The 27,898-nt window shown below is 37.7% G+C and overlaps 2 protein-coding genes across 3 annotated transcripts in view; both read right to left on the bottom strand.

Annotated features, from left to right (window-relative positions):
- The window catches only part of LOC108338177 (cysteine proteinase inhibitor), an 83,377-nt gene that overhangs the window by 18,243 nt on the left and 37,236 nt on the right, over positions 1-27,898 (bottom strand). The window lies entirely within an intron of this gene.
- On the bottom strand, positions 22,616-27,088 carry LOC108336534 (uncharacterized). Of its 2 annotated transcripts, none has more exons than XM_052880456.1 (6): positions 27,048-27,088; positions 26,474-26,667; positions 25,932-26,273; positions 24,127-24,240; positions 23,317-23,817; positions 22,616-23,228 (listed from the first exon to the last, which is right to left on the bottom strand). In XM_052880456.1, the coding sequence occupies exons 5-6, from the start codon at positions 23,632-23,634 to the stop codon at positions 22,650-22,652; spliced, it is 897 nt and encodes a 298-aa protein (XP_052736416.1). In that variant the 5' UTR covers positions 23,635-23,817; positions 24,127-24,240; positions 25,932-26,273; positions 26,474-26,667; positions 27,048-27,088; the 3' UTR covers positions 22,616-22,649. The 2 variants fall into 2 exon arrangements, with proteins under 2 accessions (XP_052736416.1, XP_052736417.1); XM_052880457.1 differs by having other exon boundaries at positions 23,383-23,817.

Raw genomic sequence — 27,898 nt, 5'->3', positions numbered from 1 at the left:
TTGTGTATGACCAATTTCGTCTCCTCTCTATCAATTTACTAAAGTCAATCCACTAAAACACTCTAGCCCTAATTCCTTAGGTGAAAGAGCCTAGGTTTTCCTTATCAAACCCCAATTCCTTGGCAATCTAACAAGCAAAACCCGCATTAAAGAGCTGGGATCTAAGACAACATGTGAATCATCTTCCATTCCTAGAATCAATGACCCACAAGGACTCCTATTTCAGTTCCGGATTTCATCTTACGTTCCCATAATCCATAAAACCCCAAAATCAAGTCATGAGCGTTCCCATTACATGCAAGCTTTAAGATCGGAAACAAGAATACTAGCAATTGATAGAAAAGGCATATATATATAATCAAATCATTCAACAATTACACAAGAATTCAAAGGCTACAACTAATCCCAACAAGATGGGTTTGGTTCTCCATTTCCATGGAGAACCCTAAGCTTACAAACATGGAAGATGGAAGAAGAAGGAGACCCAAAGGAAGAGGAGGAGATGTTCCCACAAGCTCCTCACGCCCTCCATGAGCTCCAGCTGTGAAATCGCGCCTCCAAATGACCAAAGACCCTTTCCCCTTCGCGTTTTAGGGTTAAATAAGCTGTCTGCCACATCAGTAAAAGTCGCGCCCGGGCGCCCTCTGTCAGTCGCGCCCGAGCGCGAAGCTCTCGCAAAAATTCAAATCTGGCGAAAAGTCGCGCCCGGGCGCCCATCTGTTTTCGCGCCCGAGCGCGAGCCTCTCGCATTTGGACGAACGTCCTTCAATCTGGCCGAGCGTCCTCTTTCCTGGACGAGCGTCCTCCTGGCTGGGACGAGCGTTCTGGACGAGCGTCCTCTCTGCAATTTGGACGAGCGTCCTCTGCCTGGCTGGACGAGCGTCCACTTCTGCCTGGCTGGACGAGCGCCCTCTGCTTGGGACGAACGTCCTCTCCTCTGGACGAGCGTCCTCTTCTCTGGACGAACGTCCTCCTCTCTTGGACGAGCGCCCGCTTCTGGGACGAGCGTCCTCCTGCCTGGACGAACGTCCACTGTCCTGGGACGAGCGTCCTTGCACTGCTGATGGCATTTCTTCGTGCTAATTTCTTGGTCCAGTTCTATAGTTTGTTGGAGAGTCTTCCATGCTCATTTTTAGCTACAAAACAAGGGATTATTGATGAAAGTACATCAAGGTAGCCAAAAACACAAATATTTAGAAAACAAGACAAAAGAAGAGCATTAAGCAAGTTATAAGTAAGAAAGGAGTTGATTTTGCCACTAAAATGATGCTTAAAATATGGTATAATTTAGCATTATCAAAATACCCCCAAACTTACAACTTTGCTTGTCCTCAAGCAAAAGTACTTCTCCTAGCAAACAATTCAATCACAATGGTCTAGCAACTCAAGCATAATTTCAATCAAATAAACAAAATCAATCGTGCTTGCTCAACTTATAAATCACATTCAAGAGACAATATAGTCTTAGCAAGCTAAACTTCAATCATGGTGCTAACAGTTCAAAATCAAAAGATAGATGCAAATGATAAATCAACAAACATGGCAAGTTGTTTTCAATGAGTGCATGGAACCAATCCTCACCAAAGAAAGTGTTTCACTCAAGCACAATGGTGTATAAGGATGTGTGTCTAACTCTCAAATATCACAATGTTACACAAATCAACTTTGCCTTTCGTTTCAACAATTTCAAACACATTAACAAGCAAGTAACATCACAAGGACTTTTTGAAGCTTGTATTGTGGCTAGGCTAAGAAGAAAAATTGGTTTTTCTGGACAACAAAGCACCTTGAGATAAGAGACCAAACAATTTAGTTCATGATATAGCATAATATCTCTTTTTCTCCAAAATTAAATAAACCACTCTCAACTTATTTCCCAACTCTTTTCATTGAATTCATTTTTGATTTTTCTTCTTCTCCTTTCTTTTTCTTTTTCTTTCTTTTTAACTCAACTTATTGTTTTTCTCAATGCTCTCCTTTTGACAAGAACTCTCCCAAACTTAGACCATTCTCCTCACTCTAACATATATGTTCATCTCAACTCAAGGTAAGGAGGTTAATGATTTTTCAATAGGCTTAAGGTTTCGGGAATGAGAAAGTTTTCGTTTTAAGGTTCAAAGGTTTAGCATTGGCTTTTAGGCTCAAAATGTAGAAGAGGTGGAAGAACAAGATGGCCTTGATCATTTGTAACATGCAAGTAACTAGTTCAAATAGAGAAACTTAGGCAAAATCAACTGTGATTCCAAAGTAATAACATTCAGCAATAAACTCTGAGGCACAACATCTCACAGGTTCACTCAAGGTTCCAAAATTTGATAAACATCATGCCAAGAATATTGATCACAATTAAAACCAAGCATCTATCTAAACATATACAAGCAACCACAATCTCTGTTCAACAGGCTCAACCACATAATCCCAATTAGATTTTCAAAACAATTCTCATGGATAAAGAGCAAGCACAACAAATTTGTATTCAATTCAAGCATAACAAATGATTCACTCAAATCACCAGACCAAATGCACAAGAACTATCCATAAGGCAAGTCAAAAAGAAATCCAAATCACAAATACTGAAAGCAAATAAAACTGGAAATTAAAACTGAAAAACCGATCAAAATGGACTCTTTGCGTCTCCAGCAGTGTAGGACACTAGCTTCACTTTCATCTGCAACATCTTCCTCCAACAGTAGCTTATACTCCGCAACTGCTCCACCTCCCCCATCAGTAGGGGCCTGGCCCCCAGGCCATGCTACACGAGCAGCAAAATTTTCAAGTCATAGGTTGCTCAACTCACGCATGCCTCAAAGGTTGGCCACTGGTGGTTTTAAACTCTTTAATTCCTAAGGAAGATGTTATCCTGTAACAACAAAGCTCAAAGCAAAATTAGTATCCCATAGTCAACAACTGAAGAGAAGAATCCATAAAACAAACTAAAAGAAATATGCAAAAGAAAGCAAAGAAACAAAACAAAGAAAGCCAAAACAAACAAAGACAAAAGTACATGAACAAAGAGGGAAGTCTTAGAATTAAGCTTCCCAAAGGTACCACAACACAAAAAGGTATAAAAACACATCAAAAGGAGTGTGTTAAAGAGTGCAAAAGAATGGGAAACTCATCATAAATCAAGAAAAACAAAAGTGCAGAACCAGAATTTTTGGTGTTGGGCGCCACTGGTGCAGGTCGCGCTCGGGCGCCCCTCAGCAGGGGGCGCTTGGGCGTCACTCGGTCAGGTTGATGCAGGATGACCCTCGTGCAGCTCGCGCCCGGGCGCCCCTCAGCAGGGGGCGCTTGGGCGCCATGTCAGTTTCCTGCATAATGCAGATTTCTGCGAAATTGGCCACTCACCATGTGATTTTTGGTTCTAGACCTTCATTCAATGCACTCACACACCAAACAAGCTAAAACTAACCTAATAAACTTATACAAACCACAAAAACAACATCAAAACTCAAAAATCACAACAATGCAAAACTACACAAACATTCAAAACATAAGCCAAAAATGCAAATAACACAAAAATCACACAAACACAAGTAAAATAGGTAATAAAACTGGGTTGCCTCCCAAAAGCGCTTGTTTAACGTCATTAGCTTGACGGATTACTCAATGAAGTGCAAATGTTGATGTTGGTGTGCTCCTTCCACCAACTCTTCTTGAACAACTTTCTAGCCACCAAATCAACTCTCATAGCTTGAATTCTTCTTTTTAGCCCTTCCACTACCTTGACATCTTCAAACACTCAATCCTCTTGATCAATTTTTGCTTGCTAGGCTTGAGTTCTTTGTCTCTCATCCAAGGGTGGTGGTGACTAGTCTTTCTCTTTTTCTTCTTCCTTTCTTCATCTTTCACTTAGCACTTGGAGCATCTTCAAAGGAAGAAGAAGTTGGGGCAGCTTGTGATGCTCAACATAGTTGTCTCCTTGTGTCCTATAATTTCCTTCAATCCTAGGGTCTTCATGATGCTTTTGAGGCTGCAGTCCTCCAAGTATGAACATCTCCCTACATATACACTTAGACACAACTAGGCTAGAGCCACAAATTAGCCCAAAAAAAATTGAAAATCTATTTACAACAAAAGAGTTAGTTCTATATACAAAATCAAGTCTACATAAGTTAGAAACCTCACAAAAGTCTAGTATTGACACGAGTCCCCGGCAACGGCGCCAAAAACTTGTTGACCAATTATTTGATGGGCGTTGCTGGGACTCGGGTTCAGCCCCCAAATCCCCGGCAACGGCGCCAAAAACTTGTTAACTCAAAAAATACTTGTTGGGCTCGATTTCGGCAAGTGCACCGAATCGTTCAAGTAATAAACCGGTAAGACCGGGTATCGTTTTCCCAAGAGACTCGTAATACTAGAGAATTGTGCGATTAACAACTCATATAGACTCAATAACATAACATCAATATACAGAACAAGTGCAGAAATATAAATTCATACATAATTACAAGGTTGGACTTTGGTATTGAAGGCACTTGAAAATGGAAAAGACTAGAAATGGTATGAAATGACATTGTTAAGGCTAGTTTTCACCAATGCACTCTTGTGTATGACCAATTTCGTCTCCTCTCTATCAATTTACTAAAGTCAATCCACTAAAACACTCTAGCCCTAATTCCTTAGGTGAAAGAGCCTAGGTTTTCCTTATCAAACCCCAATTCCTTGGCAATCTAACAAGCAAAACCCGCATTAAAGAGCTGGGATCTAAGACAACATGTGAATCATCTTCCATTCCTAGAATCAATGACCCACAAGGACTCCTATTTCAGTTCCGGATTTCATCTTACGTTCCCATAATCCCTAAAACCCCAAAATCAAGTCATGAGCGTTCCCATTACATGCAAGCTTTAAGATCGGAAACAAGAATACTAGCAATTGATAGAAAAGGCATATATATATAATCAAATCATTCAACAATTACACAAGAATTCAAAGGCTACAACTAATCCCAACAAGATGGGTTTGGTTCTCCATTTCCATGGAGAACCCTAAGCTTACAAACATGGAAGATGGAAGAAGAAGGAGACCCAAAGGAAGAGGAGGAGATGTTCCCACAAGCTCCTCACGCCCTCCATGAGCTCCAGCTGTGAAATCGCGCCTCCAAATGACCAAAGACCCTTTCCCCTTCGCGTTTTAGGGTTAAATAAGCTGTCTGCCACATCAGTAAAAGTCGCGCCCGGGCGCCCTCTGTCAGTCGCGCCCGAGCGCGAAGCTCTCGCAAAAATTCAAATCTGGCGAAAAGTCGCGCCCGGGCGCCCATCTGTTTTCGCGCCCGAGCGCGAGCCTCTCGCATTTGGACGAACGTCCTTCAATCTGGCCGAGCGTCCTCTTTCCTGGACGAGCGTCCTCCTGGCTGGGACGAGCGTTCTGGACGAGCGTCCTCTCTGCAATTTGGACGAGCGTCCTCTGCCTGGCTGGACGAGCGTCCACTTCTGCCTGGCTGGACGAGCGCCCTCTGCTTGGGACGAACGTCCTCTCCTCTGGACGAGCGTCCTCTTCTCTGGACGAACGTCCTCCTCTCTTGGACGAGCGCCCGCTTCTGGGACGAGCGTCCTCCTGCCTGGACGAACGTCCACTGTCCTGGGACGAGCGTCCTTGCACTGCTGATGGCATTTCTTCGTGCTAATTTCTTGGTCCAGTTCTATAGTTTGTTGGAGAGTCTTCCATGCTCATTTTTAGCTACAAAACAAGGGATTATTGATGAAAGTACATCAAGGTAGCCAAAAACACAAATATTTAGAAAACAAGACAAAAGAAGAGCATTAAGCAAGTTATAAGTAAGAAAGGAGTTGATTTTGCCACTAAAATGATGCTTAAAATATGGTATAATTTAGCATTATCAAAATACCCCCAAACTTACAACTTTGCTTGTCCTCAAGCAAAAGTACTTCTCCTAGCAAACAATTCAATCACAATGGTCTAGCAACTCAAGCATAATTTCAATCAAATAAACAAAATCAATCGTGCTTGCTCAACTTATAAATCACATTCAAGAGACAATATAGTCTTAGCAAGCTAAACTTCAATCATGGTGCTAACAGTTCAAAATCAAAAGATAGATGCAAATGATAAATCAACAAACATGGCAAGTTGTTTTCAATGAGTGCATGGAACCAATCCTCACCAAAGAAAGTGTTTCACTCAAGCACAATGGTGTATAAGGATGTGTGTCTAACTCTCAAATATCACAATGTTACACAAATCAACTTTGCCTTTCGTTTCAACAATTTCAAACACATTAACAAGCAAGTAACATCACAAGGACTTTTTGAAGCTTGTATTGTGGCTAGGCTAAGAAGAAAAATTGGTTTTTCTGGACAACAAAGCACCTTGAGATAAGAGACCAAACAATTTAGTTCATGATATAGCATAATATCTCTTTTTCTCCAAAATTAAATAAACCACTCTCAACTTATTTCCCAACTCTTTTCATTGAATTCATTTTTGATTTTTCTTCTTCTCCTTTCTTTTTCTTTTTCTTTCTTTTTAACTCAACTTATTGTTTTTCTCAATGCTCTCCTTTTGACAAGAACTCTCCCAAACTTAGACCATTCTCCTCACTCTAACATATATGTTCATCTCAACTCAAGGTAAGGAGGTTAATGATTTTTCAATAGGCTTAAGGTTTCGGGAATGAGAAAGTTTTCGTTTTAAGGTTCAAAGGTTTAGCATTGGCTTTTAGGCTCAAAATGTAGAAGAGGTGGAAGAACAAGATGGCCTTGATCATTTGTAACATGCAAGTAACTAGTTCAAATAGAGAAACTTAGGCAAAATCAACTGTGATTCCAAAGTAATAACATTCAGCAATAAACTCTGAGGCACAACATCTCACAGGTTCACTCAAGGTTCCAAAATTTGATAAACATCATGCCAAGAATATTGATCACAATTAAAACCAAGCATCTATCTAAACATATACAAGCAACCACAATCTCTGTTCAACAGGCTCAACCACATAATCCCAATTAGATTTTCAAAACAATTCTCATGGATAAAGAGCAAGCACAACAAATTTGTATTCAATTCAAGCATAACAAATGATTCACTCAAATCACCAGACCAAATGCACAAGAACTATCCATAAGGCAAGTCAAAAAGAAATCCAAATCACAAATACTGAAAGCAAATAAAACTGGAAATTAAAACTGAAAAACCGATCAAAATGGACTCTTTGCGTCTCCAGCAGTGTAGGACACTAGCTTCACTTTCATCTGCAACATCTTCCTCCAACAGTAGCTTATACTCCGCAACTGCTCCACCTCCCCCATCAGTAGGGGCCTGGCCCCCAGGCCATGCTACACGAGCAGCAAAATTTTCAAGTCATAGGTTGCTCAACTCACGCATGCCTCAAAGGTTGGCCACTGGTGGTTTTAAACTCTTTAATTCCTAAGGAAGATGTTATCCTGTAACAACAAAGCTCAAAGCAAAATTAGTATCCCATAGTCAACAACTGAAGAGAAGAATCCATAAAACAAACTAAAAGAAATATGCAAAAGAAAGCAAAGAAACAAAACAAAGAAAGCCAAAACAAACAAAGACAAAAGTACATGAACAAAGAGGGAAGTCTTAGAATTAAGCTTCCCAAAGGTACCACAACACAAAAAGGTATAAAAACACATCAAAAGGAGTGTGTTAAAGAGTGCAAAAGAATGGGAAACTCATCATAAATCAAGAAAAACAAAAGTGCAGAACCAGAATTTTTGGTGTTGGGCGCCACTGGTGCAGGTCGCGCTCGGGCGCCCCTCAGCAGGGGGCGCTTGGGCGTCACTCGGTCAGGTTGATGCAGGATGACCCTCGTGCAGCTCGCGCCCGGGCGCCCCTCAGCAGGGGGCGCTTGGGCGCCATGTCAGTTTCCTGCATAATGCAGATTTCTGCGAAATTGGCCACTCACCATGTGATTTTTGGTTCTAGACCTTCATTCAATGCACTCACACACCAAACAAGCTAAAACTAACCTAATAAACTTATACAAACCACAAAAACAACATCAAAACTCAAAAATCACAACAATGCAAAACTACACAAACATTCAAAACATAAGCCAAAAATGCAAATAACACAAAAATCACACAAACACAAGTAAAATAGGTAATAAAACTGGGTTGCCTCCCAAAAGCGCTTGTTTAACGTCATTAGCTTGACGGATTACTCAATGAAGTGCAAATGTTGATGTTGGTGTGCTCCTTCCACCAACTCTTCTTGAACAACTTTCTAGCCACCAAATCAACTCTCATAGCTTGAATTCTTCTTTTTAGCCCTTCCACTACCTTGACATCTTCAAACACTCAATCCTCTTGATCAATTTTTGCTTGCTAGGCTTGAGTTCTTTGTCTCTCATCCAAGGGTGGTGGTGACTAGTCTTTCTCTTTTTCTTCTTCCTTTCTTCATCTTTCACTTAGCACTTGGAGCATCTTCAAAGGAAGAAGAAGTTGGGGCAGCTTGTGATGCTCAACATAGTTGTCTCCTTGTGTCCTATAATTTCCTTCAATCCTAGGGTCTTCATGATGCTTTTGAGGCTGCAGTCCTCCAAGTATGAACATCTCCCTACATATACACTTAGACACAACTAGGCTAGAGCCACAAATTAGCCCAAAAAAAATTGAAAATCTATTTACAACAAAAGAGTTAGTTCTATATACAAAATCAAGTCTACATAAGTTAGAAACCTCACAAAAGTCTAGTATTGACACGAGTCCCCGGCAACGGCGCCAAAAACTTGTTGACCAATTATTTGATGGGCGTTGCTGGGACTCGGGTTCAGCCCCCAAATCCCCGGCAACGGCGCCAAAAACTTGTTAACTCAAAAAATACTTGTTGGGCTCGATTTCGGCAAGTGCACCGAATCGTTCAAGTAATAAACCGGTAAGACCGGGTATCGTTTTCCCAAGAGACTCGTAATACTAGAGAATTGTGCGATTAACAACTCATATAGACTCAATAACATAACATCAATATACAGAACAAGTGCAGAAATATAAATTCATACATAATTACAAGGTTGGACTTTGGTATTGAAGGCACTTGAAAATGGAAAAGACTAGAAATGGTATGAAATGACATTGTTAAGGCTAGTTTTCACCAATGCACTCTTGTGTATGACCAATTTCGTCTCCTCTCTATCAATTTACTAAAGTCAATCCACTAAAACACTCTAGCCCTAATTCCTTAGGTGAAAGAGCCTAGGTTTTCCTTATCAAACCCCAATTCCTTGGCAATCTAACAAGCAAAACCCGCATTAAAGAGCTGGGATCTAAGACAACATGTGAATCATCTTCCATTCCTAGAATCAATGACCCACAAGGACTCCTATTTCAGTTCCGGATTTCATCTTACGTTCCCATAATCCATAAAACCCCAAAATCAAGTCATGAGCGTTCCCATTACATGCAAGCTTTAAGATCGGAAACAAGAATACTAGCAATTGATAGAAAAGGCATATATATATAATCAAATCATTCAACAATTACACAAGAATTCAAAGGCTACAACTAATCCCAACAAGATGGGTTTGGTTCTCCATTTCCATGGAGAACCCTAAGCTTACAAACATGGAAGATGGAAGAAGAAGGAGACCCAAAGGAAGAGGAGGAGATGTTCCCACAAGCTCCTCACGCCCTCCATGAGCTCCAGCTGTGAAATCGCGCCTCCAAATGACCAAAGACCCTTTCCCCTTCGCGTTTTAGGGTTAAATAAGCTGTCTGCCACATCAGTAAAAGTCGCGCCCGGGCGCCCTCTGTCAGTCGCGCCCGAGCGCGAAGCTCTCGCAAAAATTCAAATCTGGCGAAAAGTCGCGCCCGGGCGCCCATCTGTTTTCGCGCCCGAGCGCGAGCCTCTCGCATTTGGACGAACGTCCTTCAATCTGGCCGAGCGTCCTCTTTCCTGGACGAGCGTCCTCCTGGCTGGGACGAGCGTTCTGGACGAGCGTCCTCTCTGCAATTTGGACGAGCGTCCTCTGCCTGGCTGGACGAGCGTCCACTTCTGCCTGGCTGGACGAGCGCCCTCTACTTGGGACGAACGTCCTCTCCTCTGGACGAGCGTCCTCTTCTCTGGACGAACGTCCTCCTCTCTTGGACGAGCGCCCGCTTCTGGGACGAGCGTCCTCCTGGACGAGCGTCCTCCTGCCTGGACGAACGTCCACTGTCCTGGGACGAGCGTCCTTGCACTGCTGATGGCATTTCTTCGTGCTAATTTCTTGGTCCAGTTCTATAGTTTGTTGGAGAGTCTTCCAAGCTCATTTTTAGCTACAAAACAAGGGATTATTGATGAAAGTACATCAAGGTAGCCAAAAACACAAATATTTAGAAAACAAGACAAAAGAAGAGCATTAAGCAAGTTATAAGTAAGAAAGGAGTTGATTTTGCCACTAAAATGATGCTTAAAATATGGTATAATTTAGCATTATCAGTACGCGAGACTTTGTTATCTTGTGCTAAAATGAATGCTCTCTTAGTATTAGTTTTGCCTAGAAAAACCAAAGCTCCTTCTTAACCTAACCCTTGTAGAGCCTTGAATGTTCTTGTACCTCAATTTTATAGGTAAGTGTGTTCATTGTAAGGGAAATGAAAGGCAAAGTTCAATTGTGTGATACTGTGATGATTGAGTGAGAAACACACATCCTCATACACTTGTGAAAGTGAGTGAAACAGTTTCTTTTCAGAGGAAGGGTTCCATGTTAGTTAAGAAAATACTTTTGCCATGTGTGTTGGTCCCTCATAGAACATAGCTGATGTTTAAATTCTGTAATTTTGTGAGTACCACCAGTGAAAGTTTCACCTCTTGTGACAAAAATCTAGTCAACATGATGAGCAAGCATGATTGAATTTTACTCTTGTTGAGTGATGAAGCATTAAAGTTGAGTTGTTTGTTAGTTCATTTGTTTGTTTTTCTGCTTGAGGACAAGCAAGATTTCAAGTTTGGGGTTGTGATAACGGTAATTTTCACCATTATCTTTGAACCAAGTCTTGTACCAAATCTACCCTTTTTAAGCTTGAAACATGTTTAATCCTCCCTTTTTATCTAAGTTTGCGAATAAGTCTAGCTTAAGCGTTACATACAAGTTTTCATCATTAATTCCTCAAATTTGTAGGCGAATTGCAAGCTGTTAGAGAAGTACTGTATTTACCAAGAATGGGAGCAAGAAAAGGATTCAAAAGCAGGATCTGATGGAGCAGGAAAGGAAGTTCACGCCTAAGCGCCCAAGAAGAAGGAGGCAGGATACATTTTCTGCGCAAGCCTCGCGCCCGGGCGTGACCAAAAGGGCACCTGGGCGCGACCATATTCGCGAGCTCCGCGCCTGGGCGCGACCAAGAGGGCACCCGGGCGCGACCTTCTGCGAGAGCTTCGCGCCTGGGCGCGACTGAGGAGGGGCGCCCGGGCGCGACCTCTACTGACCTGGAACCCTAGATCTATTTAAAGCATTCTGTAACTGAGGGTGGAGAATCTTGGCGGCTAAAGCTTGGAACACCATTTTCGAACCTAAGGGAGCTGGTTTTGGGCAGTGGAAACTCTCCATCCTTCCTCCTTGGATCCCCATTCTTCCATTTTTCTCCATTGTAAGCTCAAGTTCTCCATGACTATGGAGAACTAATCTCAATTTGTTGGGGAATGATGTAGTTACGAAACTTTCATGTAAATGCACTTGAGTTTTAATGAATTTAAGCTTCTTCCATTTGATTGTGAGTGTTTAATTTCCTTCTCTTAAAGCTTGTTGTGACTTGATCAACCATAGCATGATTCTAAGATTTGCTAGATATTGGAAAATATTGTGTGGATCTTGAACTGGAATTAACACCTATAGGAGATTGTATCTAGGAATGGAGCTTGATCCTTTAGTTGTCATAAACCTCTAATTGTAATGCAGATAAACTTTCTAGGTTGCCAAGGAATTGGGACTGCAAAAGTGAGTCTAGGCTTTTTCTACCAAGGAATTGGGTCTAAGTATAGTAGGAAGGTTGACAAACGCAATCAATTGATGAAGTAGCAATGTGAATTTGCATGATAGCGTAGTAATTACAATCATTCTCCAACATCTCATCCATATTGTTTCATTATCCATCAACCATTTTCAATCTTTTAGCCTCTAAGACGTTCATTTTATCGCATATTTATGAATGTAAATTTTATTACACTTGAATTATACCAAAATGATGTTATTCTTAGTCTAAGTTAGTTAACTTATTATTTTTCTGCAGATCTGCTTGCTTCTCATGCTTGGTTCAGCTTTAGACATTATTGGAGACTCTTCCAAGCTCATTATTAGCTACAAAATAAGGGATTATTGATGAAAGCACATCAAAGTAGCCAAAGATACAATTATTTAGAAAACAAGACAAAAGAAGAGGATTTAACAAGTTATAAGTTATAAAGGAGTTGATTTTGTTACTAAATTGATGCTTAGATAGTGGTAAAAATTAGCATTATCAAATACCCCCAAACTTAGAACCTTGCTTGTCCTCAAGCAAAAGGTATCTGTCTTTAACACAACAAAATTTTCAAAAGCACAACCGAATTCACAATGCTTGCTTAACTTGAAACAACTGGAAATGTATAACAAATTAGTCTTCCACTGTGGTGCTCACAATACATTGAATCAATCAAATGTCACAGTTTATAAGAGATCAACAATCATGGCAGAATGCTTTACTGAATTATGTAGAACCAATCCTCACTCAAGATAGTGTTTTACTTTAATGCTCTAGTGTATAAGGATGTGTATCTATCACTCTACTATCACAATGTCACACACATCAACTTTGCCCTTCGTTTCAACCGAATTAAACACATTCACAAGCAAGTTAGCATCACAAGGACTTTGATTGGCTTGTATTAAGGTTGGGTTAAGAAAGAAACATGGTTTTTCTGAATAATAAGCACCTTGAGCTTAAGAGATAAGACAATTTACTTCATGATATTCTATTAGTCTCTCTCTTTGCTTCACAATTGAATAAACCACTTCTCAACTCATTTCCCAATTCTTTTTCAAAGAATTCATTTTTCTTCCTCTTCTTCTTCTTTCTTCTTTTTCATTACTTTTCTATTTTTCTCAATACACCCATACTAAACAAACTCCCCCAAACTTAAACCATTCTCCTGTAGTACAAATGATTGCTCTATTAAGCTCAACGTAGGGAAATCAAGGAATTTTCAATAGACTTGAGGTTCAAAGAGGGAAGACATCTTTCATTAAGGTTGAGGGGGTTAGTATTGGCTAATTTGGCTTAGAACATGTGAAAGAGGTAGAAGAGTAAGATGACCTTGATCATGTCCAACAAGCAAGCAAATGATTCAATTCAGAGAAACTCAGGCAAAGTCAATTGTGATCTAACATGATAGCATTTACAAGAAAAATATAAGGCACAACATCTCACAAGATTAACTCAAGGTTCCACAACATCATGAAGCAACTGCCATAAATATTGATCGCAATTAAACATAGAGCATTCTCATAATTTTCATGAAGAAAGCAACCACAATTTGAACTAACTTGAACCATCTCAAAAATCATTTCATATTCAAGCATAAGCATCATGGTTCAGCACAGTCTATCAAGCCAGATAACTAAAACAACTTAACTAAAATTGAAAAACAAAAGCTAACTAGTAACCAAATGATGAATCAATATTTTACTCACTGCACTTAGCTTATTACACCGGGTTTAATCAAGAAATTGCGCTTAGTTGCTCAGTATGTATCCTATTTTTCCTAAATGTGCTAAATTTGATCGAAAATTCTTATTTTAACTAATTTGAATTATCTGAGCCAATTATTTTACAAGGAAAATTTGGAGATACAATTTGGGACATTTGAAGGCTAAATGAAAAATAACAATTGAGCTAATTTCATCTTACCCATTTCAATTTTCGCTGGTTGCTGTTTGAATTTTGTGTCAACTTGTATTTCTTCGTTCGAGTCCAATTCTTATCCGTTTTGCATGGAATTTTTTTTCATGGTTTCGTCTAGATGTCTATTTTCAAGTATAGTTTTTACTTTGTTCAAATTCGTTTTGTGTTATTCCCAGTATTTATTTTACTATCCTATGTCAGTCTAGTACACACTGTTTGAGTGATTTTTAATCTGTTTGCATTTACTTGTTGTTTGGTATTTGTGGTGGCTGGAATATCAAAGTATTGGCTTAGAGATGCATCTCACAGTTGAAATGAATTGGAAACCAAGCACATAAGCACACAAAGTTTTATGTGAATATTGTTGCACAAACAATGTACATGGATGATGGAATGAAGCATGGGTGCTGCCACAAATTTTCTGAATTTGTCACACTCTTCCAATTCATACATGAAGCACATAGAGAATTATTTTGGAACATCTTTGGTGTGTCACATGAAGCATCCAACCAAGGAGAGCATGGGACAAGTGGACCCAAAGCAAAGAAAGCAAAAGACCCATGAAAGAGCACACATTCACGTGGAAATGGGCAGCCAACAATGAATGGAGTCTTGCTTCCTTTATTTTATTAGCACATGCTCATGGAAATGTGAAGTGGAGCACCAAAGGAATCATAACTCTCAGCAGCCATCACACCCATGGAAGCCAATGGATTTAACACAAGCAAGAGACTTCACTTTCCAGCAGCAAAAACTTCACTTTCCAGCTGCAACAATTCTTGGTTCAGCAGAAAAGGGGAGCTAGTGGAAGTACTCCATTACTTTGAGGGCTCCATCCACTAAGGAATTCATCATCATTTTGAGTGGAGATGAAAGAAACCAATTTTTTTTTTCTGAGTTGGGGAGAGAGAGCCGTGAAAAACCAAGGCAAACAAGAAGAGTTGAGAGTGGGATGAGAAAAAAAACTATGATTGCTAGAAAGAATGAAGGATGATGTAGCTTGAAGTTCTTGGTGCCTTCACCTTTGGTTTTGTACACTTTTCCATTTAAGCTTTCATTCATCTACTGTTTTCATCTTGGTATTAATTTGTATTTTGAGTTTGTAAGTTGTTGTTGTAATTTTATAAGCATTGTAATTTCAATTTGGAAGTGTTTCATTCTATTCACTTGTGCTGAAAAAATAAAAAACCAATGGATGTGTAAGTGTTATTCTTGTTCTTTCATTTCCTTGTTTTTGGTAAGTTTTTGTTTGAATCCTTTTATGGTTTAAGGTTGAATGTTCATGGCTGTTTTGAGGTAAGTAATGAAGTATTGATTCATGATTTTATTTTAAAGTTGTAAGAAGTAAAAAAAAATAAAAACAAAGCAATTGGTAACTTATGGAAATTGTCAAAGCTCCTTCTCTTTTAATTCATCTTTGATTTTGTTTTAATTAAGAAGGAAAGGAAAACTTGGTACTGTGGCTGACTTAGTGTGCATGTGGAGAATAAAATTCAAATTGGTGTTCAATTCAAAAGATGACAAGAAGTGCTGAAAAGAGGTAAGTTTTCTTTGCAAATTAAATTGATATAGATGTTGGATGCTTATGGTTTTGGATGTCCATTTACAATTATCATTTCAATGAAACCAAGCAAATTTGTCACGGCACATGAGGTAAGTTTTAGAAGCATTTCAATTTCTGTTTTTAAATTTCAGATTTTACTGTCTCTTTTTCCTGCTGTAATTTAATTTCTGTTGTAATTCAATTTCAGTTGTTGTTTTCTGCAATTTAATTTCTCCTCTTCTTTACTTTTGCATGTTGATTAATTCACTGTAATTTTATTCTCTGTATTTTACTGCATTAAGTTTGATTCTGTTTTTACTGTTTTCTATTTTCACTGTTTTCTGTATTTACTGTTTTCTGTATTTTCTGTTTTTCTGTATTTTCGTTTTTACTGTCCCAGATTTATTTTTACTGTTTTATGTTGCTGTAATTTTGTTTTTACTGTTTTCTAAAATTTTCTGTTTTCACTGTTTTCTGTATTTTCTGTTTTTCTGTATTTTCGTTTTTACTGTCCCAGATTTATTTCTACTGTTTTATGTTGCTGTAATTTTGTTTTTACTGTTTTCTAAAATTTTCTGTTTTCACTGTTTTCTGTATTTACTGTTTTCTGTATTTTCTGTTTTTCTGTATTTTCGTTTTTACTGTCCCAGATTTATTTCTACTGTTTTATGTTGCTGTAATTTCATTTTTACTGTTTTAATTTCGTTTTACTGTTTTTAAATTTTGTTTTTCTTTTTACTATTTTCTGTTTTATTTTTACGGTTTGTTAATTTACTGCTTTCAACATTTACATTTTTCCGCAACCAAAAACAATCACAACCTCCCCACTACGTGTTGACCTAAGACTGAACCACATTTGGTCCTTGAGAGACGACCTAGGAGTCACATCCTAGCTATACTGCATTATTTTTCGTGCATCGAATTTGTACGCGGTGCGACCCGCGTACCACCAAAGTAAAAGAAAGCAAAATAAAAGGTCCTGTGACTCATGATTTGTAGCTCATTGTCAGACTCCTTCATTTTCTGCACCACCTCCCCCAATAAATTGGGTTGGTCCCCAAGCCATGCTACTTGGGTCGCATATTCCTCTGTTTACATCTCTACTTTGTGGCGGCGTTTGTTTTTATTCTCTTGGAGTTGGATGAAGAAGTCATTTCTGCACAAAAGATTGAAAATAAAGTTTGCAAATGTGAGCTCACAATGTATGTATTTGTAACAAACAATCATTAGATCACATGATCATGAGTTCACAAGGTCAAACGCACACAGAATACACAAGAAAAATCACAAAACACAGCCTGGAGCATGAAAAATTTGAAGCAGAAGAGAAAAATAGAGTTGCTGAAAAATCTGGTCTGGTTGGAGCTAGCTGGAGCGCCCCTAAGCAGAGGGTGCTGGAGCTAGCTATGGGTCAGAATGCCAGAAAACTGGATTTGTGCTGAGCGCGCTGGAGCGCCCCTGAGCAGAGGGCGCTGGAGCGCCATACCAGATTGCAGATTTGCAGAATTTCACAACTACACCTACGATTTGTGGAATTTGGCACTTCTTGATGCTCAATTCAGCCCAGATTAACATGGTTTCACTATACAAACTTGATCAAATCCATAAGGATTGAAATTGAGTGCAAGAATTCCAATTTAGGTGCACACTTCCAAAGCTTTCTTCTACAACTCAAGGCTTCAAATTTTACACTTTAAACATACCTAAACTCAACATAACCATTCACAACATACACAATCACACTAGAACACATAAAAACAGATTGAACAATTCTAAAACACATCAATTCACAATAAAACTCAACATTACACTAGTTAACCATTAACAACACAAAAACTACAATTGAAACTAACATGCTCCAAAATAACAAAATCAAATCAAAACATTCTAAAGCAAATTCAAACAATAAAAACACACTCAAATAACAAAATCACACAAAGAGAGAGGGTTAGAAAGCTGGGTTGCCTCCCAGTAAGCGCTTGTTTAACGTCATTAGCTTGACATCATTAAGCTCAAGTTTGATTCTTGATGTTGCAGTGCCTCTTCTTGTCATGACACCAACATCCTCTCAGTAATTTCCTAGTCACCAACTTGACTCTCCTAGAATATGGAGCCTCTATCTCAAGTACTCCATTTATCTTGATGTTCTTGATGACCCATAACCTATTCTTGAATTTCACTGGTTTGCCATGTTTGGGCTCATCGCTTGCTTTCACAGAATTTTGGTGAACTAGTTCTTCTTCCTTTTCTTCTTCCTCTCCCTTTACTCTTGGGGATAAACAGCTGAGGCTCCTCTTAACCAACTTGGCAGCTTTCTCTGTTAGACTAGTAATTGATAAAATTTCATCAGTGGCTTCAATACTAGTCTCTTTTTCATGATTTTGCTGCTCAACTCCAAAGACGTTGAAAGTTACTTCCTCATCTTGGTCCTTTAATTTCACTGTTCCTTCTTCTACATGAATAACAACCTTTGCTGTCTTCATGAAAGGTCTTCCAAGTATGAGTTGTATCTCTGCATCTTCTTCCATGTCCATAACTACAAAATCCACCGGGAATTGGAGTTTATCTATTTTGACCACCACATCTTCCACGACACCATACAGATACTTGATGGATCTGTCCGCCAGCTGCAGCATCATTTTTGTAGGCTTGACTTCAAGACCACCAATCTTCTTAAGCATAGATAGGGGCATCAGATTGATACTAGCCCCCAAGTCAACGAGAGCCTTCCCTATATCATGGTCTCCAATGGTGCACGGGATGGTGAAACTCCCCGGATCTTTAAATTTTGGAGGAAGAGTCTTCTGCATGATGGCACTGCAATTTCCCTGTACTTCAATTGTTTCCTCATCTAAATATTTCTTCTTGCTGAGGATTTGCTTCATGTACTTCGCATAAGCAGGAATTTGTTGCAGTGCTTCGGTCAATGGCATGGTGATCTCAAGTTGATCAAATATTTGCTTGAACCGAGCCAACTGTTTCTCCTTCCCTTTAGTAGATGGGATTTTTGGGTAAGGAAGGTGTTTCACTATTTCTTTCTCTTTTTGCTTTTTCTCTTTTTCTTTTCCTTTATTTTCTTCTTCTCTCCCAACAATCTCTTGATCTATTTCCTTGTGTGCTTGAATCTCATCTTCATTGCTTCTGTTTTCTTTATTTGGCAGTTGTTTCTTGTAATCAACCCCAACCTCTTTTCCACTTCTTGTTGTAATGACATTGCATTCCTCCTTAGGGTTAACTTCATTGTTGGCCACAAAATTCTTTTCAGGTTTTTCCTCGAGCCTCTTAGCAAGTTGACCCACTTGTATCTCCAAATTTCTAATGGAAGCTTCAGTGCTCTTGTGGTTGGAGATGGACACTTGCATAAACTGCTGAATAGTGTCCTCTAACTTTGAGGTCCTGTCAGATAAGGATGGATGTGGTTGATATTGTTGTTGAGGTGGTATGTTTGATGGCCCAACTTGTCCTTGGCTCATGCTTGGGTGAGGTCTCCATCCTTGGTTGTAGTTACCTTGGCGGTCTTGATTACCCATATAATTCACCTCTTGGAAATTGGCTTGCATGGCACACTGACCATTTATATGATCTCCACCACATAGCTCACAACCTTGATGTTGAGCTTGCGAAACATTCTGGAGCTCTTTAGGGAGTTGAGAGAGCTTGGTCATGAGAGCTTCGAGTTGTTGGGTCATTATTTTGTTTTGAGCTAACAAGGCGTCCTGAGATTGTAGTTGAAAAACACCTTTTTGTTGGAGTTGAGCCCTTTCATTTTGCAGTTCATTGTCATTAGAAGCCATATTCTCTATCAGCTCATGTGCTTCTTCAGGTGTCTTCCATCTGATGTTTCCTCCAGCTGAGGCATCCAACATTAATTTGGTTTGTGATTTAAGGCCCCCCAAAAACATATTCAGGACGGTAGACTCATCAAACCCATGAGTGGGCGTCTTTCGTAGTAAGCCCTTGAACCTATCCCATGCTTGACTCAAAGTTTCACTACCATCTTGCTGAAAAGATGAGATTTCCTGCTTTCCTTTATTTACTTTTGACTATGGGAAGTATTTGTTGAGGAACTTGGCAACCACATCCTCCCATGCCGTGAAGCTATTCTCAAGAAAAGAATTCAACCACACCTTGGCGTTTCCTACCAACGAGAATGGAAATAGGCTCAGCCTTATAGCTTCATCAGGAACATCATGAATCTTCACAGTATTACATATCTCAATGAAGGTGGCCAAATGATTGTACGGATTCTCATGAGAAAGGCCCTGGAACTGATTGTTCTGCACCAAATGGATGAGAGCAGGCTTTATCTCCATGTTGGCGGCATTAACTCTTGGCCTAGAAATGCTGTTAAAGTGAAGAGGCCCTGAGAATGTAGAATAGTCCTCCAAGGTGCGTCTAGCTTGGCCATCACCATGACCATTTGGATTGGCAGCCATATCTTCTCCTTCTACTTTTGTTTCTACGGGCAGTTTTTCTCAACTTCAGGGTCAAAAAGGAGGGGTTCAGATGATGTTGTGCTCCTAGTACGGATTGTGCCCTGCATACACTAGAGACAACAATACTAGAGCACCAAGTTATCCGAAAATAAAAGAAAACAAAAATTATTCACAGTAAAAAGAATATAAGAATAAAGCCTAAGTTGGTTAGAAACACACAAAAGTATAGTATTAACCACGAGTCCCTGGCAGCGGCGCCAAAAACTTGTTAACTTTCTGGCAAGTGTACCAAATCGTTCTAAGTAATAAAACCGGTAAGACCGGATATCGTTTCCCAAGAGACTCGTGTCACCAAACAATCGTATAATTTCCAGCTAACTTAGACTAAAGAATGCTTCATAATTTGTGTTTTTGTGCAATTAAAGTAAACATGAAACATAATTGATAAAAGTGATCTTAGATACTCAAACACTAGGAAATGGAAAGATTAGAAATGACATGGAATGGTATTGTTGGGGGTATGATTTCACCTACTTCACTCTTATGTATAGAAAATCACTTCCTCTTCATTAATATGCCAATGTCAATCTACTAAATTACTCAAACCCAATTCCTTGGTAGAGAGAGCCTAGACTTCCTTATTAGGTTCCAATCCCTTGGAAAACCTAACAATTATTTCTGCATTAAGAATTGAGATCTTAAGACAACCAAAGGTCCTAGCTCTATTCCTAGATACTATTTCCTTTAGGTGTTTAATCCAAGTCCAGATTTACCCAACATTTTCCAATATCAAGCAAACCCTAAAATCATGTAATGGGTAGCAATTTCACAACAAGCATTAAGAAAAGGAATTAAACACTAACAATCAATGAAAGAGGCATAAATTCATTCAAAACATAGTGGTTTACATAAGATTTCAGTGGCTACATCAATCCCCCAACAATAATGAAACTAGCTCTCCATGAATGGAGAGCTCAAGCTTACAACAATGGTGGAAATGGAAGAAGGAGGAAGACCCAAGGTTGAAGAAGGACTGTTTCCACAGCTCCTAGCTCGCCTCCAAGAGCTCCAATTGAGAGAAATCGTGTTTGGGCAGCCAAAGATCCCAACCCCTTCGCGTTTTAGGGTTAAATAAGCTAGATCTGACACATCAGCAAAAGTCGCGCCCGGGCGCCCTCTCAATCGCGCCCGGGCGCGAGCCTCTCGGAAAAAGTCGCGCTTGGGCGCCCCATTTCTCACGCCCGGGCGCAAGCTTCTCGCAAAAAGTCGCGCCCGGGCGCCCCTTTTTCACGCCCGGGCGCGACCAGCACACAAAACTGGCACCTGGTCACTTTTCTGTGCAGAAACTGACCCTGGTGCAGTCGCGCTTGGGCACCCCTCAGCCAGGGGGGGCTTGGGCCTGACTTTTCAGCACTGCATCATTTTCACTTTTTCTGCAGATCTGCTTGCTTCTCGTGCTTGGTTCAGCTTTAGACATTATTGGAGACTCTTCCAAGCTCATTATTAGCTACAAAATAAGGGATTATTGATGAAAGCACATCAAAGTAGCCAAAGATACAATTATTTAGAAAACAAGACAAAAGAAGAGGATTTAACAAGTTATAAGTTATAAAGGAGTTGATTTTGCTACTAAATTGATGCTTAGATAGTGGTAAAAATTAGCATTATCATATCCCTAATTCAAAAAGGTTGTCAGGTAAAAAGTTTTGTTTGCATGTGTTGGCAATTGGATTTTCTGCCTCGGTTGTTCTTAGAACCGAGATAGTATGCCTCTTTCGACATCGATTTCTGGACAATCGAGGCATATACTTTCGCTAAAACTACGAAAATGTCACTGCGCTTTTACACTTCGGTTTCTGCAAAACCGAGGCATATATAGTGCGTCCAAATCCCTTTTTTTTACTAGTGAGTGCAGGTTAGAACTAAGACTAAGGGACTGATGATTTTATTTCATCAAACAACATTATGGTTGAGTAATCAATGCCAAAATCTTGTCAATTTTCAGTTTTTTAACTTCTGTCCGTATCCCTTTGAGCAATTCTTTACCCGTTATGCTTCTCTCCACTGGTTTTATTAAAATATAATGCAAATTTTATAATAATATAGAAAAGTCTAAGATAAAATTATTGAAATATAATACAAATTCTAAAATATGGTAGAAAAGTTTAAGATAGGAAAAAAAATCAAACATTTTATATAGGTAAAAATTTCAAAAACATTTTATATAAGTTGTGGTTAGTATTTTCTAAAATAATGAGTTTATAACTACTCATGTACACTAAGATAACATCTAACACAACTACAAAATACATTTTTTTAACTACTACTTTCCCATTTTACTACTCTCCATATTATCTTATCTATCAATTGTCTCTTTCACAACTTCAAAATACTATCACAAGTTCAAAGCAATCTAGGAACACAATAGAATAGGAGTGTCAAGGAAGTGTTGGGTACACAATGTTAAACTTCATTATCTAAAACAAGAATTTAAATTAATTAGAATGAAAGCACCTGAGACCATTAAAGATTACTATCATAGAATAAAACAAATAATTAGTTAGATGGGATAAATGAAAAAAATGTGCTTGAAAAGAGAATCTTAGAATTTCTACCATGCAATTGCAATCACCATTGAAAAAAAAAGATTTAGCTATATTATTAATAACACAACTAATGGACTCTTTTAAAACTTATAAACAAAAATTGAAAAGACACCAAAAAATCTTGATCGAAAGTGTTTTTCAATTAAAACTAAAATTACAATATCACGATAAAGAATAAAAGGATAAGACACTTAATGATGCTAACGTAGGTGAGTGAGTATTAAGTTTGGCGCCCAAGGTTGGGATCAGGACGATAGTATTTAGACCAATAGGAGTCATCCCAGAACTTAGACTGGAAGAGAATAAACACAAGCAATGGGGAAAACCCCATTGGAGTCACTACATAAGAAACCCATTTTGTTGTGTGATCAAATATCAGAAAGGATGCTGCAATGAAAGCATAAACCAAAGTAGTAACGGAGATCATTAGTAACTGAAGGCCATAATACAAGCTGGGATGTACTGATATAACAAATTCAGTGTCTGCGAATCTTGAAGAAATGAAATTTGTCAAGAAAGAGAGTATGGAGGCAGAAGAAGTGAACAATGCGATTGCATTTGTGACGATGAAAAATATGAACCAGACATTGTTCTTGTCACCTGGAACAGTGAGAGCAGCTGCAAATGCTACAGTAGCAACAAGCGTTGCCACAACCATTCCAGAATCCGCTATTCCTTTAGCAGCTTCTTTGATATCTTTGGATAACTGGTTGTGTTCATCAAAAAATACATCAACTGGTGTCTTTCCCTTCTTGTTTTTCATACTCTTTAATCCATGAGGAACTCTTCTCTCCGCATCCTATTTATCAACCACAAGTACGTTCAAGATTTCTGTAACTGATGTCATTTGAATAAAGAATAAGGAATAAGGAAATGAATAAATTGACCTTGAACCAAGAGAACGATCGAATAAAGAACGATCGAATAAGGAATAAGGAAATGAATAAATTGACCTTGAACCAAGAGAGCTCTTTGTCCATTTGAAATTTTGCACTTAAACCTGAGAATAATTTGAATTGAGGGGCCAAAAGCGCAGCCAGGTGTAGAACGTTGTTACCTTCATTGTCCACGGCTCTTAGTAAATACTGTTTTCTCTCATTTAGAAATTGTTCAAAGAAGTCCAAACGTCGATATAGAAAAAACAAGTGTACTAGGTTCCGTCCATTAGAGTCCTTAAAGGTCATGAGTAATGAAGAACTCCCCATAAAACACCATATTACTGAGTCACCGTTTCTTGATTCTAGAGCATCAAACAACACTTAGGATGGTTCAGTAGTCAACGCCAACATGTCTTTGATTTTCAGTTTTTTGACTTCATCCACTATCCTATACAGCAATCGCATATATACCCGTTCCTATTAATCCTCTGTCGCCCTGTAATTCTTTGTCTAGATTGGTCCGAGAAATGATTAACATGAAAAGAAATAAGAAAAAAAGAAAGTCAAATTAAATGTTGATCTTATATTAAGCACCTTTTCTTTGTTTTATTTCTATTTAGAAAGTTCTATACTCCTGACTTAAAATTGAAAGTGTAAATATTTGTTTGTCAGTTGCTATAACTTTGTATCATGAGACTGATAACTTAATAAATATATTACAATTATAACACTCAATATTGACCATTAAGAAGTAATTCTTATTTAAAGATATATAGATACTTAAATTTCTAAATTAACAACCAAGATAATGAAGCTTACCTAGAACTTCATAAGGCTTTCGTGCCAGCATATGCAATGATGATGTTAGCTCCTCTTTATCTCTTGCAAGGGTCAAAGCAAGTGGATGTTTTTCAAATAATGTAATGGCCACATCTGTGAAATGCACAAATTAAATAACCATGATGGATTGCATATGCAGAAGGCAAGGTAAATAGCGATGATGAACATGTATTGTTTGAAATAGTAATTACAAAAGGAGGGTTGCCAGAAAATGAAAAGATGAGTTAGTAAGGGTATTCTCTAGTGGAATTATATATATTAAGCATTTGATGGGTTATTAACTGTTGTAAAATTAGCTTGTATATTGCGAATGAAGCATGGTTGATGAATGTTATTTTCCATATTAGTCCATAAATCTCCGCATATTCATATGCAAGTCACGCTTCCAAAGTCTCGTTAAGATGTGTTAAATATTTTATTAATAAATATTAGACAATTAAATACTGTGTTAATTATAATTTAGATATTATTATAATTTGTACAAATGTCATTTCTTTAATAGATGAAAAATTATAGAATTTTTGTATGTATATATATATGGTATGGTACTCTTTGAGATCAGAATTATTCTTTAAACCTTTTAATATTGTTGGTTGAAACTATTTTCATAAGCTAACGCGGGATTCTTCCCGGTAGCAATGGACTTGGACTGACTTCACTTGTTTCTCTACTTTATAAATAGAGTCTTTGGGTTCATTCCAAAACACAACACTTCTCTCATTCTCTTTTCTTAATTTCTCCATTCTCTCTCTTCTTTCATATAAAATTTGGGGTTTATTCTTTTAATCTTTTTAGAATTCTTTGCTAGTTCTGATATCTCATAAATTTATGGGAAGTTCTTATTTTATTCGGGAAGCTTGCGCAACACACTGCGAATAAGTCCTTAAGAATAGTGATCTACATGCCTTAAAAATTTGTGTTTGTGTTTTGTGTTAGCTTTTCTACAACATTAACATCATGGTTGATTTGTTAAATGACAACAAATATGTATGATGATAAAGTGGTATTAGAGTTTAAGTTCTAACAAAATACCAACATCTAACATTTGTGATAAAAAAAGTTTAAATTATGAGAATTGAGAGATATGAAGTTAGTTAAGATATCCTATTCAGTTGTGTGAAGCATATATCCTTTACATGTATGCAAGAAGCACGAGTTCAATGGTTATGTCAGTTTAAAAAGTTAAAACATAATTCAATCAATAGGAAAACTATTGTAAATATAGAGATGTAAACACTGCCATGGGATATGCAATTGGGAGGAAAAAAAGGCACTTATGATTCTTTTAAATAGAGTGATCAATAAGTTGTTATCTTAGACAAAGTGATCAACAAGTTGTAGATACTAAACGAATTTTCTACTCCAACTCATTTACCGACTTCTTCAATTCATGAAGTCTCATATTTGTGAAAAGCTAAGAAAAATGATAAACATTAGAAAAGCTATAAATGATGTGTGTTGATGATGAAAGTTTATTTGATGAAGACAAAAAGGTGGAGAAAAGTATTTTGATGCATTAATTAGGAGTATAAATTTTCGAATAAAGTAAAGAAAAACTGCTACCAAATTGAAAATTATATATTGAATCTGATCTGGGTTTGTATCAAAATAATTTGAACAGATCATTAAATTTGTCATTGAGTCATAATGAATTTAACAGAAGATATTTGATCATATCAGTTGAATTGGTTGAGTTGGCTAATTAGTAAAACATGACAAGTACTACAAATAGCTTTAAAAAGGGATAAAGAAGGGTGTTTATAATTAGTTATAGATGCACTTACCAAACATGTTGTTGCTAATAGTCATAAAAAAGAGTTTTTTAATATCCTTGTAAGCCATTTTGTCAAGCAGATGGTGAGAGCATAGAAGTTGAACTATTCTGTGATGGAAAGATAAAGCAGCCAAGTGAACTGGAAGCATCTCATCTGAGTTATGTATTAGCACATCTTCTGGCCTCATAAACTTAATCAACTCTTCAACAAAAGCAGTGCTCCCCGCACCTGCTGCTACATGAAGAGCTCTGTCGCCTAATCTATTCAATTGAATGCGTACACTATTTGGATCTTTTTCGACAATGGGTAGCATTTTATCCCACTTATTGAGGAGTGCATGCCAGTACAGATCTGCAATCCTTTCCAACTTATTTTTAGTCACTCTATATACATAGATATATACACATAACTTACCCTAATCTTGTTTAAAACTCAAATCTATCTAGCAATATTATTGTATTAAAACCGTGTGGTGTGACAGCATGTAAAGTAGCAATGAGTTTGCTCTTGCACCCTTGTGAATGCAATAGTTTGGAGTATGCATAACTTACCCACACATTCTCTAGAGTTCCACAATTTATCAACTGAATCTGGTGATGAGGCATGTGAAGCAGCAATAAGAGGAGGAGTTTCGTCATGGCTTTCATCATCTCCTGGTATTTTAATCTTAATGTTGGGTACATCTGAAGATGATGCCACATCCGGATTCATATGCTGTTGCTTGCGTCTTTCCAAGCCCTTTAACCTTCAGCATAATAATAATGTAAAACCTTCTTTTCTAATTATGTTTGAAAGTTTAAGTGTCATAATTTAATGAAATTCTGTATCACATGTATATTTTAATACATATGAGGTCTTTACTTTATTTGAAACTTGATCATAAAAATAAGTATACTTAATTATTTTTAATAAAATCATTCTTTCTAATTTAAAACGTTTTTGTTTAATCTTTTTCATGAAAAGAATACTGTTAACATAGATAGCATTTTTAGTATTACATGTTTGGAATATCAGTATCTGTAACTGTGACCATTTTTTCAGTGTATTAAGTGAACCAGGAGGCATAATACAGACTAAGACTATAGAGAAGAAAGAAGATGGAGTGAAAGTGAGAATTGAGTTTACCTGGGAAATTCAAGTAGGAAGTTCGTGTAGACGATGACAGAGGCTATTTTATAAGGCACAGTTGAAGCTAAGAACATATATAAAATAAAGAAGATGGTGAGAAGCTTACGTGAGTGGCGTGTAAGGTGACAGATGCTTAGTTTTGATATGATGGAGAAGGAAGAATAGTTCTTTTCTTGAATAAAAGTATACTCTTTTCGAAATAAATCAAAATTGAAAAATTAAAAAGTTGAAATGTAACTTTGAATGTTTAATTACTATTTTTAATATTCTGATACGAAAGGAGCTGTTGTTATTAAAAAGCATCCGCAACATTAGCTACCGTCGTGTTCTTCAAAGGTTCTCTTTATCAGACAACTTCGTTAACACTCATTAAAATAATTTTAAAAGTGTGATCCACTGAAATAGAATTAATTTAAAATGGGTTTAACCTATTGTGATTTAAATTTACAAAATAAAATTGAATATCCTTAAATCCTAATATTCTTTATATTTATTTAAATTATCTTTTTACTTGAGGCTCTTTTTTAAAGAGAAGTTTTTCTTTTCTCATAGATGAATGTATTTGTAATGTTAAACTCCTTTTAAGGATAATATAAGATATATAATATCATCTCCTATCTAAAATATCTTAATACAATAAATTTATAAAAATGTGTATATGTTGCTTAAATTTTTCATTTTTACTTAACGTGTCACTAAGATTCATACTTGAATTCTTTGAAGAATTTTCACCATCATTTCAAGTAAGAGCATAATTCAATTTTGACCTTTATTTAAATTGTTGTTTATTTAACGAGACACACTTTATAAATGGGACAACTTGAGCTTAAGGTTAAGATGGATTCGTC

The sequence above is a fragment of the Vigna angularis genome, chromosome 7, assembly GCF_016808095.1.
Source record: "Vigna angularis cultivar LongXiaoDou No.4 chromosome 7, ASM1680809v1, whole genome shotgun sequence".
Classification (NCBI taxonomy): Eukaryota; Viridiplantae; Streptophyta; class Magnoliopsida; order Fabales; family Fabaceae; genus Vigna; species Vigna angularis.
Note: the sequence above shows the minus strand (reverse complement) of the source record. Positions and strands in the feature narration are given on the sequence as shown.

What these genes read in the sequence shown, in the direction of transcription:
- LOC108336534 (XM_052880456.1), bottom strand. Translation starts at nt 23,634, where the DNA reads ATGGGGAGTTCTTCATTACTCATGACCTTTAAGGACTCTAATGGACGG. An exon ending in GATCGTTCTCTTGGTTCAAG is followed by an intron (nt 23,229 to 23,316) that starts GTCAATTTATTC and finishes GTTGATAAATAG; the next exon opens with GATGCGGAGAGAAGAGTTCC.